General features: G+C 42.6%; 1 protein-coding gene across 2 annotated transcripts in view; it reads left to right on the forward strand.

Annotated features, from left to right (window-relative positions):
• The window catches only part of KIAA0319L (KIAA0319 like), a 119,067-nt gene that overhangs the window by 83,191 nt on the left and 14,168 nt on the right, over nucleotides 1-21,708 (forward strand). For both annotated transcript variants that reach the window (XM_060784176.2, XM_060784177.2), the window contains exons 8-15: nucleotides 415-507; nucleotides 1,744-1,876; nucleotides 9,303-9,531; nucleotides 11,696-11,819; nucleotides 11,960-12,092; nucleotides 13,321-13,469; nucleotides 19,000-19,151; nucleotides 19,763-19,901. In XM_060784176.2, coding sequence (XP_060640159.2) covers nucleotides 415-507; nucleotides 1,744-1,876; nucleotides 9,303-9,531; nucleotides 11,696-11,819; nucleotides 11,960-12,092; nucleotides 13,321-13,469; nucleotides 19,000-19,151; nucleotides 19,763-19,901 — 1,152 coding nt within the window. The remainder of the gene's footprint in view (nucleotides 1-414; nucleotides 508-1,743; nucleotides 1,877-9,302; nucleotides 9,532-11,695; nucleotides 11,820-11,959; nucleotides 12,093-13,320; nucleotides 13,470-18,999; nucleotides 19,152-19,762; nucleotides 19,902-21,708) is intronic.

A 21,708-nucleotide genomic window follows, 5' to 3' on the forward strand; every position in this document is an offset into this window, starting at 1 on the left:
TCTCCTTGGGAAGGGAGTTCCAGAGCTAAGGGGCCACCACCGAGAAGGCCCTCTCTCTCGTCCCCACAAAGCGTGCCTGTGAAGGGCGTGGAAGTGAGAGAAGAGCCTCCCCAGAAGATCTTAAGGATCGTGTGGGTTCACAGGGGAAGATGCACCTAATACTATATATTCTTTTTTTGGTTGTCCTAATTACAATAGACCCAAATGAGTCCCTGGGACTGACATCAATGGTTCTTAATCCATGGTCTTCTGGTGCCTCAGCCATCATAATAAGAGTGAAGACTTCTGTATTTGTAGTAGATCTTTGGAGGAAGAACCAACTGATTTAGTAGATATACTCAAATTGGGATGATCACCTCAGGCTATGGGCTAGAGACACGTTTAATGAATATCACAATCCTTTTATTATTGCAGAACCTCGAGTAAACCAGCCCCCCGTGGCCATTGTGTCCCCCCAGTTCCTGGAGATTTCGCTTCCAACCACCTCTACAGTCATTGATGGCAGCCGTAAGTACTCCATAGAACGCAAGGTGTTTCTACAAATGCTGCAGAAACTTCCCTTAAAGAAAATATAGAGAACTATTGACTGTTAAGGAGTGTGGCTGATGTGTCCTTTTGTTGATCAGTTGTTGGGCTTATTCAGACTCCATACAAGACTTCATTGCCAAATGAGTTATGTGAATTGGAAACTGGGTTGTTCTGGGGGATACATGACCTGCCAAAAACAGGACAATCCCAAGAAGTAGCTAGAAATCCATTTCTGTTTTGAAAAACGGACATTTTCTGCCGAGTTGCTGTTTTTTTGGCTGTATGGCCATGTTCCAGAAGCATTCTCTCCTGACGTTTCACCTGCATCTATGTTTGTTTGTTTTTTAATGCAATACAACTGTTTTGGTTCGCTCCTGACATGATAAATAAAAAAGCCCTGCATCTATGGCAGGCATCCTCAGAGGTTGTGAGGATGTCTTCCATAGACATCACAACCTCTGAGGATGCCTGCCATAGATGGAGGCGAAATGTCAGGAGAGAATGCTTCTGGAACATGGCCGTACAGCCTGAAAAACTTACAGCAACCCAGTGATTCCAGCCATGAAAGCTTTCGACAATACATTTTCTGTTGAACTATTATAAACATTTGAATGTGACTTCTACTACAGTTTACACAGTTACCTAGTATAAGGAATTGGTAATACTGATCCATATTTGTGCCCATGGCTACAACTCTTTCTTGGAAACTTGCTATGGACTGGCAAATTGATCATTCTAGGATCAGCCCTGTGGACTATCACTTTACCAAGAGTCAGCCCATTAGTCCATCTTGCCTTGTATTGTATCTATTGAGCATAAATTTAATCCTGAGTTTTAGGGATTGAGGCCATTCCAGTCCTATTTCTTAGAAACCGTATCAGGGACCCAAGGGACTGAATTGGGGCCTAATCTAGGCCAAGTCATGGGTTGCTAGCTGGCGGTTGCTCAGCCCAGTTGAACCCTATAACCCTGTTTCTGGAAAGTATGAATCAAATTTCCAGCCATTTGCCACTCATATTGGATGCCACATAAGCTGCAGTTTCACAATTTCAAAATAAGATTGGCTTCTGTCACTTGTGAAAAAAGGTGTCTGTACCTCCACAACAGCTTTAGGCCAGATTACAAATTGAAGTGGATTTATTAGGAAATACTATTGTCATTTTAAAAAAACAACCATTAAAACAAAGCTTCTAACTATTGTTTTTATTGAATCAGAAAGTACCGATGATGACAAAATCGTCAGCTACCACTGGGAAGAACTGAAGGGCCCACTTCGGGAGGAGAAGGTCTCTGCAGATACTCCTATTCTGAAACTGACTAACCTGGTGCCAGGAAATTACACTTTCAGGTAAGATAAGCAGCCTGGTGTCATATTTCTGGCTTGAGTTGTCCAAAATCAAGAAATCATTTTAATATCAATGTCACAAAGCAGTTGATGAAATCAAACCATGGCATCTCATCCTTTGCATTCTTTTTTATTGGCTTTGTCTTTTTTTTTAAGGTCTGCTCCTAGAGCAAGTAACGTAAGAGGTGATAAGTCATAAAATAAACTTTGTAAACTCTTCATTATCTATTCACAATGTTTTCTTTCTCCACTGATCCTAGAGGCTCTTGTATCCATAAGCTGCCTTGAGTGTCTTTTCAAGAGAGATAAAGCAGTATAGAAATAATAATACTATTTTTGTTCCTGGGTTATAACTGTCATTTCCTAATTGGCTCTATCATAAACACATGGGAAAAGTATATTAAACTGCAAAGACTTTGTTTTTGTGGGACATCCTGAAGCACTCTTTGCTCTAGTTTTTTGGTGAATATCTATACAAATAAACATGTAAATGTCTGTTTATAAATGATCTCAAATCTCCCAAAATTCTTCACCGATTGTTTTGAAATTTGGACACAATGTAGCATTCGAACAAGCAAATAGATGTCACACCTCTGACAGGTAAAAACATGCTTGGCATCAAAAACAGTGCCATCTGCTGGACGTCCAAAGCAACACATTGCAAAGTGACTCCCATCAGGGTCAGAGCTGCCATTAGGGATCCGCAGCCTGATCGCCCCCCACTGAGTCTGCCTGCCTGCCTCCCTTTGGAGCAGAACCAGTAGAAGAACAGCGGGAAAAGGGTGGCGGGGCAGGTGGGGAAATCCAGCCTGAAGAGAGGGGTGGGGCATGGGCCAAGGGGAGGGAGCAAAGGAGGTAGGCCCAGCCCAAGCCCTGGCTCCCATAGCCTATGCCCTGCCGTTCCAATGTTCACTTTCGTCTCATTCCATGTTTGACTGTTGGATTAGATTCTGAAGGATTGTTCAAATAGCCACATTTTCACTTTTTTCTGGAAGGTCAAGAGGGAAGGGGCTGATCTAATATCCCTGGGGAGGGCATTCCACAACCGAAGGGCCACTACTGAGAAGGCCCTGTCTCTCATCATATATTAGAAATTAGACTGTTCTTTTTTCTTTCTTTTCCATTTAACCAGACTGGGCCACAGCAACTCGTGGCCAGGTACAGCTAGTAGTAGTAGTAGTAGTAGTAGTAGTAGTAGTAATGTCAAACTACTCTGGGACTTCCGAATTCAGACTGACAGAGTTTTAGAGCACAATACTCCTGCTCTCATGATCATGGAAAAAAACAACATGTGAATGATTGATGTCACAATCCCAGGCGACAGCAGAATTGACGAGAAGCAACTGAAAAAGCTAATACAATGTGGGGATTTAAAGATAGAAACTGCAAAGACTCTGGCACAAGCCAGTAAAGGTGGTCCCAGTGGTGATTGGCACACTGGGTGCAGTACTTAAAGACCTTGGCCTGCATTTAAAAACAATCCGCGGTGACAAAATTACCATCTGTCAGCTGCAAAAGGCCATCTTACTGGGATCTGCACGCATTCTTCGCCAATACATCACACTGTCCTAGACTCTTGGGAAGTGTCCGATGTGTGATCGAATACAAAACCCAGCATAGTGATATTGTTTGCTGTGTACAAATTTTGTTGTGTATATAATAATAATAATAATAATAATAATAATAATAATAATATCACACAGTCCTAGACGCTTGAGAAGTGTTTGACTTGTGAATTTGTGATACGAAATCCAGCATATAGATCACATATTGTGTTTTTGTGTCAGTAAAATAATAATAATAATAATAATAATAATAATAATAATAATAATTTATTTGTATTCCGCCCTATCTACCTGAGGGGACTCAGGGTGGATTCCATCTTACACAAACACAAAGGCAAACATTCAATGGTTGAGACTCATCCAGTCTCAACCAATTCAACGTAGTTTGTGGCATCCACAGAAACGAAGTGTCTGGAGTAGAACAACTACTTTCAAAGTATGTACCATGCAATTAAACAGGGAATAACATTTTCAAACCAGGAACATAATTTTTTTTCAAATTTTGTTTCACAGTGTAATCATAATAATCATACATTATGTACCTCAAGGCTCACTGCAATACATCAATATAAAATATATACAACAAAATACATATATCAAGACACACTACTATAAAATACATACAACAAAACACATGGTGTGATGATCAAAATACAGGAGCAATAGAATGAAAATCAAATAATAATAATAATAGTCAGCTCCCAAGTTGCTTAAGTGAAGTGAAAAGAACATTGAACCAAATGGATCATTGGATCAAACAACGGTATTTCTTTCTAACTGCCCTGTTCAGCCATGTGGCTTTAAAAATTGGATTTGGCATAGCTTACCTATTAAAGTGAATATCATAAATGGATTACTGGATAGGCATAAAAGGTCCAGGAACAAATTGATTATTCTAAATCCCTAAACTGAAAACGAAAACATTTGGCAGGGATATCTTTAGATGAGTTTCTTTTATAAATGGTTCCGGGTTGCTTGAGAAGCGTTATCTGGTAATAATTCAATTTTCCATGGATTTATCGTGGCTGGTTTCTTTTTAATAGTTACAGAATAAGCGTTATTCAGAGGGCAGATGCCATTTGCTTTGTAATAGAAATATTCAAAGCATTTGAAAAGGAAAGAAACATATTACTGATAGAACAGCAAAGCCTCTTTTTCAGTCTAATTTGTACTCAAATTCCCTAGTTCAGTTGCACACCCTAAAATTGTTGTCCTTCTGTGGAGGGAGAAACGCAGTACAGGTTGCTGTGAGTTTTCTGGGCTGTATGGCCATGTTCCAGAAGCATTCTCTCCTGACGTTTTGCAGGCATCCTCAGAGGTTGAGGGGTCTGTTGGAAACTAGGCAAGTGAGGCTTATATATCTGTGGAATAATGTCCAGGGTGGGAGAAAGAACTCTTGTCTCTTGCAGGCAAGTGTGAATGTTGTCATTGGCTACCTTGATTAGCATGGAATGGGCTTGCAGCTTCAAAGCCCAACTAAATCCTGCCTGGTGGAATCTTTTGTTGGGAGGTGTTAGCTGGCCCTGATTATTTCCTGACTGGAATTCCCCAGTTTTCAGAGTGTTTTATTTACTGTCTTGATTTTAGAGTTTTTAAAATACTGGTAGCCAGATTTTGTTCATTTTCATGGTTTCCTCCTTTATGTTGAAATTGTCCACATGCTTGTGGGTTTCAATGGCTTCTCTGTGTAGTCTGACAGAAAGAAGAAAACCATGAAAATGAACAAAATCTGGCTACCAGTATTTTAAAAAAACTCTAAAATCAGGACAGTAGATAAACAACAACACTCTATTTATTGATTGATCATGTCAGGAGCAAACCAAACAGTTGTGTTGCATTAAAAAACAAACAAAACACAAAGTTTGCAAACTTGGTAGTTGATTAAATGTCCTTGACCAGTAGCTGGCCACTTGGAGTGCCTCTGGTGTTGCTATAAGAAGGTCCTCCATGGTGCATGTAGCAGGGCTCGGGTTGCATTGCAGTAGGTGGTCTGTGGTTTGCTCTTCTCCACACTCACATGTTGTGGACTCCACTTTGTAGCCCTATTTCTTTTCTTTTTTAAAATAATTTTTATTAAACAGTTTGAAACATAAAAACATGGAAAGAGGGGGAATATTCAGAGAGAAGATGGAAAAGTAGGAAATACAATCAATAAAAAAAGAAGAAAAAAACCAAAATACAAAAAGTACAAAATACAAAAATAAAAAATAAAATAAAATGACTTCTATTCCAATCTCAGGGTCTTCTTATCTTTTATTTCATTGTTATTTACCTCTTCTCCGTTTCTTTCTCTTTTCTATTCTTTTCATAGTCATAAAAAAGAACCCAGTCTGTCTTTTTTAGAGATTTCCCGGTATTTTTCTTTAACAAAAAAGTTAACTCATCCATGTCTCTTATCTCTTTAACCTTATCCACCCACACATCCACCGTGGAGATTTGTTCTTTTTTCCAAGATTTAGCAAATATAATTCTCGCCGGTGTTGTAATAAATGTCAGTAGTTTATCTTCATTTTCCTCCAATTGTAATTCCAAGTCAGTAAAGCCCAACAAATAGGCTTTTTTCTTGAACTTTTTGTTTAAAATTTGTTGTGTTTCCTCGTGGATTAAAGACCAATATTTGGTTGTTTCCTTGCATGTCCACCACATATGATAGAATGTACCTACTTCTTCACAACATTTCCAAGACTTATCCGATGTATTTTTATACATATGCAAATTTTGTATTAGGTCTATACATATGGCTTAATTTATACATATGGCTTAATTTTTTTTGGAGTGATGTACCATCTGTGGAACATTTTAAACCAGTTTTCCTTTAAATCCATAGCATAAGTATATTTTAACTTTTTGTTCCACATTTGTTGCCACTCCCTGAATTGGATTGGTCTCCTTAAATTTTCCGCCCACTTAATCATACAAGATTTGACCTGTTCTTTTTCTGTTGTCCATGCTAGCAATTTATTATAGATCATTGTAACTATTTTCCTTTCCCTCTTCAAAATTTTATCCCATATATTTTCTTCCCTGTCAAATCCTGTTTTTTTATCTTGTTTATAATAATCTTTGATTTGTAAATGCTTGTGGATTTCAATGGCTTCTCTGTGTAGTCTGACATGGTGGTTGTTGGTGTGGTCCAGCATTGTCAGACTACACAGAGAAGCCATTGAAATCCACAAGCATGTGGACAATTTCAACAGAAAGGAAGAGACCATGAAAATGAACAAAATCTGGCTACCAGTATTTAAAAACTCTAAAATTACAACATAAAACAGCAGAGAGGTAACCACCAGGCACATCTTAACACCTCTCAACAGAAGATTTTCCCAGGCTCAGTCAGACCTTCAAATGCTAATGAAGGTGGTCAGTTGAAACATTCACACCTAGCTCCAGCAGAGAAGAGCTCTTTGTCCCACCCCAGCATTCCACAGATATATAAACCCATTGTCCTAATTCCAACAGACCTCACTACCTCTGAGGATGCTTGCCATAGATGCAGGCGAAATGCCTCTAGAACATGGCCCTATAGCCCGAAAAAAACCACAAGAACCTAGTGATTCCAGCCATGAAAGCCTTCGACAAGACAAGAGTTCTTTCTCCCATCCTGGACATTATTCCACAGATATATAAATCTCACTTGCTTAGTTTCCAATATACCTCACAACCTCTGAGGATGCCTGCCATAGATGTGGGCAAAATGTCAGGAGAGAATGCTTCTGGAACATGTCCATACAGCCCGGAAAACTCACAGCAACCCAGTGATTCCGGCCATGAAAGCCTTTGACAACAGAAACACAGTACCGTTCTTTGTTTGTTCTCTCCTTCTCTGAAGAGCTGTTTCCTGACTTGTTTTGCCACTTACTTTAAATAATTAACCACTTGCCTGGCTCCTATTACAGGCCAGTTCCTATAGAGACACAGTGTAAAATCACTGTACAGGAAACCATCTCTTTGCAGGGCCTTGGCTGCAGAGATTTCTTTGCTTGAGGTTTGCATGGGCCCTTGGTCGTGCACATCATTTCCTCAGTCACCGAGATCTCACCCTGCTCCTTTTGTTAATGCCTAATAAGGCTTTTTGGTTGTTTATTAAAAGGCTCCTTTAATGCTTTTTTTTGAGAGCCTTTTAAAAGGTGGGTCTGGTTTTGGCAGTGAACGTTAATTTCAAACAGTTTACAATTGCAAGCAGGTCATATAAATTGGACAGACCACAAACTTGTGTCAGTACTCTAGTTTTGCTAGCTTTGTAGGAGTGAAGCTTAGCAAACAGTTACTAACATTTTCCACATCCTTACAAGAGATTTGTTTGCACAGAGAGTACATATATTTCAATGCAATGGAGTGCTCTGCATGTTAATAATGCACAACATGTATTCTATTGCAGAGTGTGTGGGCTAGTGCTTAGAAGAGTGGGCTAGGACTTGAGAAACGAGGCTCAGGTTCGCATTGAAGCATGAAATTCCCCAGAAATTCTCAGCCCCGATTTCTCCTAGGGTTGTTGGGAAGGTAAAGCGGAGAGGAGGGAAGCCATGTGTGCCACCTGGAGCTTGCTGGAGGAACGGCAGAGAAGGAAAATACTACTGCAAAATAGCAAAGACTTGAAGCTGTGGTTCTCAAACTGTGGGTGCCCAGATGTTTTGCCCTTCAACTCCTAGAAATCCTAATAGCTGGTAAACTGGCAGGGATTTCTGGGAGTTATAGGCCAAAACACCTTGTGACCCACAGGTTGAGAACAACTGTTGAAGCTTCGTGGATGTTGAATGCATTCATAACTTCTTGAAGCCTGGTTTTGTTTATTTAAGAGCCCATTGTACAAGAAGAGGATAAATTCCAACGTCTTGGAACGTGAAAAAGAGGTTTACTTACAAGCAGTAAAAAAGGGTTTGGAAATACATCAGAAACTATTGACTCTTCAAAAACTATAGTCATACAAAAGTAATGTAACCAAAAGCAGCATTGATGAATGAGTTGCCTAGTGAGACATGGGGAGAAATAATGGACTGAGCTTGAATCTATGCTTGTGTTTGGCACTGACATCTTTCTTTTTTTGTTCTTTATCTGAGTGTAGCAGAATAGTGCTTTGTAGGCACATTCTGTATTGTATTGTCAAAAGCTTTCATGGCCGGAATCACTGGGTTGTTGTAAGTTTTTTGGGCTGCATGGCCATGTTTCAGAAGCATTCTCTCCTGATGTTTTGCCTGCATCTATGGCAGGCATCCTCACAACCTCTGAGGATGCCTGCCATAGCTGCAGACAAAATTCTTCTGTAACATGGCCATACAGCCCAAAAAACTTAACGACACGTTCTGTATTTTTTCAAAGTGGCACTAATTTTTTGATAGTCACACATCTCCTTTTTTAAAAAATTTCAGGCATCTACCTTAGGGCCCCCTTGTGGCACAGCAGGTTAAACTGCTGAGCTGCTAAACTAGCTGACCAAAATGTCTGCGGTCCATATCTGAGGAGCAGGTTGAGCTCCCGCTGTTAGGCCCAGCTTCTGCCAACCTAGCAGTTTGAAAGCATGCAAATGTGAGTAGATCAGTAGTTACCGCCTTGATGGGAAGGTAACAGTGCTCCATGCAATCAGGCCGGCCACATGACCTTGGAGGCATCTACGGACAACGCTGGCTCTTCGGCTTAGAATTGGAGATGAGCACCACCCCCCAGAGTCGGACACAACTAGACTTAGTATCGAAGGGAACCTTTACTTTACCTTGGTTTGCCTCAATTCATTTCACTGCGTATTGAATTTAATCCATATCTTTGTCTTCTCAGTTCATTGTTTGCAGGGTGAGTGAGTCTCTATTGTTGTATCTCCTGGATGCCTTCTTTTCCTGATGGCTAAATTCCCCCTTTTCTTTTCTCTCCAGTCTCACGGTGGTGGACTCCGATGGGGCCAGCAACTCAACCACTGCTAGCCTCACTGTGAACAAAGCAGTGGATTATCCCCCTGTGGCCAACGCGGGTCCCAACCAAGTGATCACCCTGCCCCAAAACACCATCACCCTCTATGGGAACCAGAGCACTGATGACCACGGCATCGTCAGCTATGAATGGTCCCTCAGCCCCAACAGCAAAGGGAAGGTGGTCGAGATGCAGGTGAGCCCTTTAGGCAACCTGGCCATAGCAAGCCTGAGTGACTTCCACTTATTCCTCTAAATATTTCCTATTATCTTTCAGTTTACAAAAATAATTTTTTTCTAATCTCTTGCTTTTACCTCCGTCTCAAGCGCGGTTGGTGGGGACAAGGGAGAGGGCCTTCTCGGTGATGGCCCCCCAGCTCTGGAACTCTAGGGATCTCAGACTGGCACCTACCCTGTATATCTTCTGTAAGAACCTAAAAACATGGATGTTCCGCTGTGCTTTTGACTAGGCAGCTCCAAAATATTACCTAAGTTTCCAGCACTTTAGCATGACCCTCCACTCTATAATTCTGACATTTTAACGCCCAAGAACATTATTCTCCTAGCCCTGCCTTTTGATTTTGCACTTTCCCATACTGTAGCTCTATCTAGGAATTTTGCACAAACTCAGAGCTCTCTGAACTCTGCACTTTATTGCTCAGCATTGTACTGTTTTTATTATGCTATGTTTTATTGTGATATGTTTTTATTTTGTTTTGTTTTGATTGATGGTTTTAACTCTGTGTTCTTTGGGCTTGTCCCTTGGGGAGATGGAGGTGGGGTATAAAAATAAAGTTTCCATTATTATTATTATTATTATTATTATTATTATTATTATTATTCTGAATCACCTCTTCACTGATCTAACATTATTTAATATAAATGTGTGGTATGTGCTTGAAAATTATTAGCCTAGTATTCATGTTGGGTAAGTGGGCTTATTAACAGAAGACCCTCCCTATGAATGTATAGCAGACTAACTTATCAGCCGCAGTGTAACCCAACACCAGTAGCCCAAAGTGATAAAAAGAACAAAAACACACAGACCACTGTTATCTCTATCAAAGGAGGCTTTTCTTTGTTGTAAAATAATGTGGTTACACTGTTTACAAGAACAACCTTTCTATAACACAAATAAAGTTCTTTATATTTCCTTCTTTGCTTCAATGCTGGGCTTCTTTCTCATGCAGATAAATAGCTTTCCTCTCACAGAGCCTCTTCTTACACCTTTCTCCCATTGAGGCGAACTAACACTGAGGCCTTCTCCCACAGAGACCTCTCACAGACTGAGGCGACTAAGCTACACACACACCTACTTATATAAAACTACATCTTTTGCTAAGTCATTGCATCCATTTAACCCTTTCAGTGCTTGACGCACATTTTTGTGATTTAAAATACCTAGTTAATTTTTAATATTTCTGACAATTCACTCCTGTTGCCATATCCAGTGGTCCTAGTTTACTAACAAAGATGTTTGGTTACATTTCTTTGGGTCATTTATTAAGAACCACAAATCATCCACTGTAGCCTTCTAGCCCTTCTCTGATTTCTACATTTGGTTTTCATCTTCTCTCCTAAGAGTGCTGACTTTGACATCATATAATACTTTAAAATGCTTCCAGTATTTAGCATCCAGTGGGCATTTTGGAGCAAGAAAATTCCTTGACCCCCAGGTGTCACGAAACAGTCGTATTGGCTGCATATTGTCCTCCCCTCCATTAAAAACAATGAGAACCTGGATGATTAAACAGCATTTACTTGAGGCAATGCTTACTGATTAATTCTGGGCATCTGTGGCCTAATGGACGCTCGCAGTCATGGATGGCTGCCAGGACATTATCAGAAGCATGTGTGATGCGGTATCCTTTCTGAAGCAAAGGAGGTCAGTGTTCTGATGAGAGACAAGCAACACACACACACCTCCGCTTCTGTGGAAGAGGACACGCAGGCAATGAAATTTGCTCAACCTTTCTGGGATCTGATTAAATGATTATCCCCCTATGCTGGGATACCTATCCAACTTGTAACTGATTCTACTTTCTTCCAAAGGAGATTCCACCTGAACATTAGGAACAACTTTCTAACTGTGAGAGTTGTTCAGCAGTGGAACTCTCTGCCCCAGAGTGTGGTGGAGACTCCTTCTTTGGATGCTTTTAAACAGAGGCTCGATGGCCATCTGTCGGGGGTGCTTTGAATGTGATTTTCCTGCTTCTTGGCAGAATGGGGTTGGATTAGATGGCCCACAAGGTCTCTTCCAACTCTGTGATTCTATGATTCATAGCATAGTGATGCACAGTTCCCTTTTCTTCCTCTTTCCACATGGGGCCTTACGTTCCTGGGCTTTTGTTGTTTCTCAGGGCGTGAGGACTTCAATCCTGCAGCTCTCCGCAATGCGTGAAGGTGACTACACTTACCAGCTGACGGTAACAGATTCCGCTGGCCACCAGTCCACTGCCGAGGTCACAGTGATCGTGCAGCCTGGTATGCTTTCAGATTGTTTGCTTATCAGACTCCCAAGTTTTGTATGAAACAGTTTGGAAGTGTTTTAGCTTCCAAAACCTCCCAGCCGGATTCTAGACTGTCTTCCTCTTCTCTCACTCCTTCCCCATCTTGTCTTTCAGAAAACAACAAGCCTCCCAAAGCTGATGCTGGCCCAGACAAGGAACTGACCCTCCCAGTAGACAGCACCACGTTAGATGGCAGCAAGAGCTCGGATGACCAGAAGATTGTCTCCTTCCTTTGGGAAAAAACACGGTATGTGTCTTTCATGTAGAATTATAGAATCCTAGAGTTGGAAGAAACCACAGGTCTCTAGTCCGACCCCATTCTTCCATTGAGGAAAAGCACATCCAAAGCAGCCTCGAAAGATGACCCTCCAGTCTCTGCTTAAAAATCTCTAGAGAAGGAGCCTCCACCAGACTCCAAGGCAGAGAGTTCCACTGTTGAACAGCTCTTACAGTCAGGAAGGTCTTTATCTCATGTTCAGGTGGAATATCTTTTCCTGTCATTTGAACCCACTGGAGTCTTGGTCTCCAGGACAGCAGAAACCAAGCCTGCTGTGCTTCATAACAACAACAACAAACAACTTTATTCTTGTATCCCGCCTCCCATCTCCCCGAAGGCACTCGGAGCGGCTTACATGGGGACCAAGCCCAATATAAACAAAGGTTACAAGTAACACAATTAAAAACATATAACAGTAAAATGTATATAAACAGTAAAACTAATTTATCATTTACATCATTTACGTCATTTCTATCCTGTCCGTATCAGCCCGAAGGCGATATGTAAGATATAAAAATGTAAGACATCATAAAACATAAAGTAAACAACAAAAACAACCAGTAGTCGAGAAAAGTGGGCTGCAGATTTGGGACTAATCGTATACAATTCCAGGACCTTGTCCTAACAACATAGGCGTGTTGCACGCAGGATCCAGCTCTGTGAGCCCTGGCTGTCTAGAGCAGTGGTTTTAAATATATCTTCCTCCTGGGACTTGGAGACCCAGACATCTGGCGGGCCCCAAGTTGGACACCTGTGATCTAGGGTGTTAGTATTCTCATGGCTATCCAGAAAAATTCTCTTTAAGAAGGATAGAGTTCTTCACAGCATGATCTTTTGTGTAGAAAATGTTTTATCCCCATCTTTTCCTCCAGTTCCACCTTAGTGTACATGTATTCCATGCAAATGAATGGAACAAAGAAGCATTGAATATTTGCCTTTTATGTGTAAACCACCCTGAGTCCTTCTGGGGAGAGAGGGCAGTCTCAAAATAATAATAATAATAATAATAATAATTATTATTATTATTATTATTATTAAAGAGGAACATCGTATCCCAGCTCTGCATCCCAAATGATGCAGTAGCTTAAGCTGCATCTTGCTGAGGTGTCTGGAAAAAACACCAGCTTTTTTCTTTGTTTGTGAGTTTCTGTTATATGTTGCCTAATCTTTATTTATGTGGGCTTGGGGCCTGTTTCAGTGGCCCGGATGGCGTGAAACTGGAGAATGCTAACAGCAACATTGCCACAGTCACGGGGCTCGAGGTTGGGACGTACGAATTCACACTGACTGTCAAAGACGAACGGAACTTGCAGAGCCAGAGCTCCGTCAATGTCATTGTCAGAGAAGGTGAGTGGCTGGAGATAATAGAAGTATTTTGGTGGTCCTTAGTTAAGGCAGGAGAGGTCTTCCTCTTAGTACACTCCCTTTTTGGTGAACAGAGTGTAAAGTGCAATGGACTTGGTAGGGTTCAGTTCAAATTCCCATTTGACCTCAAAGTTCAATGGATGACACAAGGCCAATAACCACACTGTGAGATTAGGATATATATGTGTGTGTGTGTGTGCGTGTGATAACCAGACAATGTTAACATCCTTATTCCTGCTTCCTTTTCTCAGCTGTGGATTCTATCAATGTCTAAGCTGTGCCTCTCTCTGTTTCCAAACAACCAGATCTTTGCATTTGTTTTGGCCTCTCCCTGAGGAAGTCAGATTCAAAAACCAGCCTGTTCAAATAGCGCCGCTGTTCATTTTCCGCTTAAGATTCTGTTTTCCTATGTTCAGAGGCTTGCAACGCATGAAATAAGCCTAAAGCTGCTTGCCAAATGAAGGAGCATAGAAAAGATTTTTTAAAACAGAATAAAGGAACAGATTGTTTATTTTTCTTCATATCTGCTGCAGCACTTTTGGGTTTACAAATTTTCCTTGCTTTTGTCATTACACTTCAGCTTATGAAGTGTGCCAGGTTAAGCAGCAGTTGCCTGTAGGTGGGTCATGACTTTGCCCTATATAACCACTTGATTAAAAATACAATTCTAGATTAGCTACCTGTATTTCATCACATGATAGTCGCACACCCTCCCTTTTCCATAAAAAGAGGGGTGCGACTATTATGCAAGGGAAAAATCTGCCTTTGGCTCTCTGGTTTCTGGGATTAAAAAAAAATAAAATGCCCTGCCTCTGAAAGGGGAGGAAGAGAAGGGAAGATCCATTCTCAAACAAACGATTCAGTTTCTGTTTGTTTGGTTTTTTAAAAACTTCAGAACTATTTGGGACCGATTTTCCCCATGCTTCCTTCTTTCTCCGAAGGCAAGGCAGTTTAAAAATCGAGTCAGATAATTCAACTGTCACTGAATTATATGAATTGAGGGCTCTGAAGCTCCCTGTTCTCTCCTCTCTCCCCCTGAAGGCAAGGCAGTTTACAAAATCTTTCTCCAAAGTTTACACTTTGGAGAAAGGAGGAAGAAGGGAAGATCCAAGTTCCAGAGACCTCTATTCCAGGTTTTTAAAACTGCCTTAAGACCTCAGAGGAAGGAGGAAGGAGAGAAGAGTGGAGCTCCATTTCATACTGTCATAACAGGAAAGAGGAAAGGCGGGAGGGAGGGATGGAGAATCAGTCCCAAATGGCTCTTATGTGTGGTGACTATTATGCAATGCAATATGGTATTCTTCCTAGAAAAATGAATTACATATTTTTTGTCCTACAATTTATTTTACTGCTTGACAGTCTTGTATTGTCTGGACATCATAACTGAGTCTCATACCTAGCACTGTTCTAATGTCCCAACTAGAGATGGAGAGGCCTGGAAAAATGGGGGGGGGGGGGGGCATTCCTTTTCCAAAGCCATTTTTTTCCTGGGAAAAAAGGTGTATAGAATATGTTCTTGCTGGCTGCCTCCTTCCAACCAATAGACAGTGGAATAGCAGTTAAATTATGTAACCTCAAATCTAGCTTTTATAGTCTCTGAAGCCTCCTGTTTTGGGGGGAATAAAAACAGGAAAAAAAACAGTTGTTTTCCCCTGGTCTTCCCATCTCTAGCCCAACACCTGCTCTTACTATTCCAACTCAATTGCTTTCTGCTCCTTCAACTTCTGGCTGCCAGTCTGCTACCAAGCACAATTCAAAGTGCTGGCTTTAGCCTATAAAGCCCTAAACGGTTCCGGCCCAGTTTACCTGTCTGAATGTATCTCCCTTATGAACCACCTCATAGATTAAGATATTCTGGGGACACCCTGCTCTTGGTCCCATCTTTCTCACAAGCACAAATGTTGGGGACGAGAGACAGGGCCTTCTCAGTGGTGGCCTCTGGGCCATGGAACTCCCTCCCTAGCGACATTAGATCAGCTCTCTCCCTCCGGTCCTTCAGAAGGAGAGTAAAAACCTGGCTCTGGGACCAGGCCTTCGGAGAATCAGTTCAATAATATATAATTGGAATATGTACAATGACTGCATAATGGTGTCAGACTACGATTTTTGGATGGCGTGATTTTAATATTGAATGTAATTTTTAAAATTTTAATATGTATTAATTTTAATTCAGTGAATTTTAAGCTTAATATTGCATGTGTTTAAGGCATTGAATAATTGCCATATGTAAGCCGCCTTGAGTCCCCCCTTGGGGGGACTCGTTAACCGAGGAGCCCCCATAGAAGTCGTGGTGGGGAAGGGGAGATACGGGAAAGGGAGACCTTTAATTCGGCCTAGGGAACGTGGAACAACATTAGTAATTCCAAATCGGTCTCCTGATACGGTAAGTAGGTGTAACCAGGTTGGCGGCCCCTCAGGATTGAAAGTGGTGCTGTTGAACGCCAGATCTGTCAATGGCAAAACAACTTTCATCCAAGATTTAATCCTGGATGAACGGGCAGATCTGGCGTGCATCACAGAGACCTGGCTGGACGAAGCGGGAGGTGTAAATTTGACCCAGCTTTGTCCACCCGGGTTCTCTGTGCAGCACCAACCGAGATCCGGAGGGCGGGGAGGCGGGGTTGCAGTAGTCTACAGAGATTCCATTCTTCTGACCAGGACCCCCAGTCAACAAATTTTGAATGCGTCCACCTGAGGGTGGGTGACCGGGACAGATTAGGGATTCTGCTAGTGTACCGTCCACCTCGCTGCACTACAGTCTCCCTACCTGAGCTAGCGGGGGTGGTCTCGGACCTGGCATTGGAGTCCCAACGGCTGCTTGTGCTGGGGGACTTCAATGTCCACGCCGAGGCTACCCTAACGGGAGCGGCTCAGGACTTCATGTCTACCATGGCGACCATGGGGCTGTCCCAACAAGTATCTGGCCCCACCCACAGTGCTGGACATACATTGGACTTGGTTTTCTGTCAGGGATGGGAGGAAGGCGGCGGTGTTGAGGAGTTATCCATCTCTCCGTTGCCATGGACCGACCACCACCTGGTCAGCTTTAGACTTACTGCACCCCCTAAACTCCGCAGAGGTGGAGGACCTATTAAATTGGTCCGCCCCAGGAGGCTTATGGATCCGGAGGGATTCCTGATGGCTCTTGAGGAATTTCCCGCCACCTCGGTTGGTGATCCTGTTGATGCCCTGGTCGCTCTCTGGAATGGGGAGATGACTAGGGCAATAGACACGATCGCTCCAGAACGTCCCCTCTCAAGTAGCCGAACTAAACCAGCCCCTTGGTTTACTGAGGAGCTGGCGGCGTTGAAGCAAAAGAAGAGGGAACTAGAGGGCGTGTGGCGTTCGGATCCGAGCGAGCCAAATCGAACACGGTTTGTGTCCTTTTTAAGGTCATACGCCGCGGCACTAAGAGCCGCAAAGAAAACTTTCTTTGCGGCCACTATTGCGTCTGCAAAGAACCGTCTGGCTGAACTGTTCCGAGTTGTCAGAGGCCTGTTAAAACCCACCACTCAGGATGGGTGCCCTGATGACTCGGCAGCTCGCTGTGAAGCCTTTGCTCAGTTCTTTGCAGACAAAGTCGCTTTGATCCGCTCTGGACTGGACACCATATTAACGGCAGTCTCTGAGGATGTAACACGAGCATCTGCTTGTCCAATTTTGATGGATTCATTTCAATTAGTTCAAACCGAGGATGTGGACAAGGTGCTTGGAGGAATGAGAGCTACCACATGCATCCTAGACCCCTGCCCATCCTGGCTTCTAAAGGAGGCCAGAGGGGGATTGGCCGAGTGGGTTAAGGTGGTGGTTAATGCCTCCCTCCGGGAAGGCATATTTCCAGCCAGCTTAAAGCAAGCTGTGATAAAACCGCTGTTGAAGAAACCATCACTGGACCCCACTCAATTGGTTAACTATCGGCCTGTTTCCAATCTCCCCTTTTTGGGCAAAGTCATGGAACGTGTGGTGGCCTCACAACTCCAGGCATTCTTGGTAGACACGGATTATCTGGATCCGGCACAGTCTGGCTTTAGGCCGGGGCATGGTACCGAGACAGCCTTGGTCGCCTTAGTGGATGATCTCCGTCGGGAGCTCGACAGGGGGAGTGTGTCCCTGTTGGTGCTACTCAACCTCTCAGCGGCCTTCGATACCGTCGACCACGGTATCCTTCTGAGACGCCTCGCGGGAATGGGTCTCGGAGGTACTGCTCTGCAGTGGCTCCGGTCATTCCTCGAGGGCCGGTCTCAGAAGGTGTTACTGGGGGACTCCTGTTCTACCCCACAACCTTTGTTTTGTGGGGTTCCTCAGGGTTCAATACTGTCCCCCATGTTGTTTAACATCTACATGAAGCCGCTGGGCGAGATCATCCGGAGTTTCGGGGTGCGGTGTCATCTGTACGCAGATGATGTCCAACTCTGTCACTCCTTCCCACCTGCTACTAAGGAGGCTGTCGAGGTCCTGAACCGGTGCTTGGCCGCTGTGACGGTCTGGATGGGGGCGAACAAATTGAAATTGAATCCAGACAAGACAGAGGTACTCCTGGTCAGTTGCAGGGCCGAACAGGGTATAGGGTTACAGCCTGTGTTAGACGGGGTCACACTCCCCCTGAAGACACAGGTTCGCAGTTTGGGTATGATCCTGGACTCATCGCTGAGCCTGGATCCCCAGGTTTCGGCGGTGACCATGGGAGCATTCGCACAGTTAAGACTCGTGCGCCAACTGCGACCGTACCTTGGGAAGTCTGACTTGGCCTCGGTAGTCCACGCTCTGGTTACATCCCGTCTTGACTACTGCAACGCTCTCTACGTGGGGTTGCCTTTGAAGACGGCCCGGAAGCTCCAACTAGTCCAATGGGCGGCAGCCATGGTATTAACAGGAGCAGGGCGCAGGGAGCATACAACTCCTCTGCTGTACCAGCTCCACTGGCTACCGATTAGCTACCGGGCCCAATTCAAAGTGCTGGCTTTGGCCTTTAAAGCCCTAAACGGTTCTGGCCCTACATATCTATCCGAACGTATCTCGGCCTATCAGCCCACCAGGACCCTAAGATCTTCGGGAGAGGCCCTTCTCTCCATCCCGCCTGCTTCACAGGTGCGGCTCGCGGGAACGAGAGACAGGGCCTTTTCTGTGGTGGCCCCGCGGCTTTGGAATGCCCTCCCTATAGAGATAAGATCAGCCACCTCGCTGATGGCATTTCGGAAAAAACTGAAAACATGGATGTTTGAGCAAGCATTCGGCTAATCCGATGCGATGAAGTCTTTGATCAAGGACTGGCAATCACAGACAACGAAATTGGATTATGATTTTAATTAAGAGATGCTTTGGTCTATATTGGTGGCCCAATACTGTGTATTGTATATGTATGTGTTTTATATTTTTAATCGGAATTATTGTTGTTTTTAAATGTTGTAAACCGCAATGAGTCGCCGTTTTAGGCTGAGATATTAGCGGTATACAAGTGTACTAAATAAATAAATAAATAAATAAATAAATAATAACTCCCTGTTTTGCTCAGAGATCAATAAGCCGCCTGTGGCAAAGATTGCTGGCAATGTTGTTCTTACGCTGCCGACCAACACTGCGGAGCTTGATGGGTCTCGATCTACAGACGATAAGGGCATTGTCACCTACTTGTGGACCCGGGACGAGAGCAGTCCTGCTGCCGGGGTGAGTGAGGCCAGTGTCGCAATTATGTTTTCTTCAGATTCTGTGAGCGACTTTTTAAATTACAACAAAGCTTGGGATATATTGCAAGCTTCTCTATTTAGCCAGAGAAATAAAGGCTTTGTGTTTTGATCTCTCCCCCCCCCCCCCCCCCCCCATTTCACACCCTTGAATATCATTCTAAACCCCATTATGCAGTAATGGGAGCTTATTTCCAGAAGAAAAACCAGGTTGGTCCATAGCAGCTAATAGAAATGTATCTTGTTGTTAAAAGGTTCATCTTTTTACATTTTAAATCTGATCCTTTCTCATTCAATGCCCTTTGAAAAGTCCTAGATTTCTAATGCCTGCACTTGTGGCTTCTGATCAGGATGGCTTTTTATCTTTCCTAATAAAAATGAAAGAACATGGGAAGTTTATCTCAGAGTTCAGGTGTTAAAAGCACTAAAATACCATTGCTCTGATAGGAAGAGTAATAGTGACAATCTCAGCCCTTCCTTCAAAGCTCCAGATTAGAAAACAAACCACCCAAAACAGGGAGAGGGTTCGTTTACAGTTTTAGAGCCCAACCAAGATGAGTGATGTGCCCTCATGTGCTTTTCTGTTAACTATAGGAAGTGTTAAATAATTCGGACCATCACCCAGTGCTTGTCCTCTCCAACCTGGTAGAGGGGCAGTACACTTTCCACCTTAAAGTGACGGATGCCAAAGGGGAATACGATATCGAAAGGGCCACGGTGGAAGTCAAGCCTGGTAAGTTCAGCATCTTCACGCCTATGCAGCTCGGACCATGTTCATTGTGAAGATATTGCATTTTTTTCGTGTCAGGAGCGACTTGAGAAACTCCAAGTCACTTCTGGTGTAAGAGAATTGACTGTCTGCAAGGACACTGCCCAGGAGACGCCCAGATGTTTTACCATCCTGTGGGAGGCTTCACTCATGTCCCTGCATGGGAAGCTGGAGCTGACAGTCAGGAGCTCACCCTGCTCATCAAATTTGAACCGCTGACCTTTCGGTCAGCAGTCCTGCTGGTACAAGGGTTTAACCCATTGCACCACCAGGAGCTCCTATTGCAAAATAATAATACATGACAGCAGTGGCTGTAGTAGTATGATAAATGTCTTGAGTGTCCCAGGAGTTTATTAAACTGAATCTTAGTAATAGGTGGGACAATCTTACGATCTCTCTCCATAGCAGTTTTGGGGATGCAGAGTGGCTTGCCTGAAGGCTACCCAGTGGCCTTATGGATCCAGTGAGACTTCCCTGCCTGTGATACAAACCCCACTTCATAACACTATCTATCAGGACTATGCTATGCCTTGCATTTGGTATCCTGACATGGTACTTGTTGGCCCTTGATATGTCTGTCTCCAGACAAATCATGAATGTGAATGTATATTATTGTTATTTTAAACTGCTTATTTTATGATGTTTTATACTTATTATTGATGTATATGGATTATTGTTTACATTATTTTAATATGTTGTAAGCTGCTTTGGGTCCTGTGAGGGAGAAAAACAGGATATTGATAAAGATTCATTATTATTATTATTATTATTATTATTATTATTATTATTATTTTACTGACACAAAAACACAGTATGTCACAGAAAACGAGATCTATATGCTGGATTTTGTATCACAAAATCACAAGTCGAACACTTCCCAAGCTTCTAGGACTATGTGATGTATTTTCAAATGATGCGTGCAGATCCAAGTAAGGTGGCCTTTTGCAGTTGACAGATTGTGATTTTGTCAATGTTTATTGTTTCCAAATGCTGGCTGAGATCTTTTGGCATGGCACCCATTGTGTCGATTATCACTGGGACCACCTGAACTGGTTTATGCCAGAGCCTTTGCAATTTGATTTTGATAACTGCTGAGTTTTTCCTATTATTTTTCATCAATTCGGCTGTCAGCTGGTATGGTGACAATAATCTAAACTTTTTTCTTTTCCACAATTGTGATGTCTGGTGAATTGTGTTCCAAAACTTTTGTCAGTCTGGATTTGAAAGTCCCACAGTATTTTTGCGTGTTCATTTCCCACTACCTTTGCAGGTTTATGATCCCACCAGTTCCTTACTACTGTCAGGTAGTACTTGTGACATAAGTTCCAATGAATATTTATTTAATTATTTATTTACAACGTTTATATGCCGCCCTTCTCACCCTGAAGGGGAATCAGAGCAGCTTACAAGACATATATACATACAATATATTATATTTTTAGCATAGTATAATATCAGTTTTATATATTACTGTATTGTACTATACCATTATATTGTAATATTATTAGTAATATTACATGTAATATAAAATATATAATTATAATATCGTAGTATTCGTAGTATTATATTGTATTACATTATAATATTATAAATATATGTATATACAATAGATTATATTATATTATATTATATTATTAGCATAGCACAAGAGACAAGGTGGAACTGTCTTCTGGCCCCCTCTCTCTTCACTCTGGCCCAGAACGGCAGTTGGTGCTGGGGAGAGGGGCCCCCAAATATGTAAGAATGGGGTCTGTAGTACTATAGGCAGGTG

Source organism: Anolis sagrei, chromosome X (genome assembly GCF_037176765.1).
Source record: "Anolis sagrei isolate rAnoSag1 chromosome X, rAnoSag1.mat, whole genome shotgun sequence".
Lineage (NCBI taxonomy): Eukaryota > Metazoa > Chordata > Lepidosauria > Squamata > Dactyloidae > Anolis > Anolis sagrei.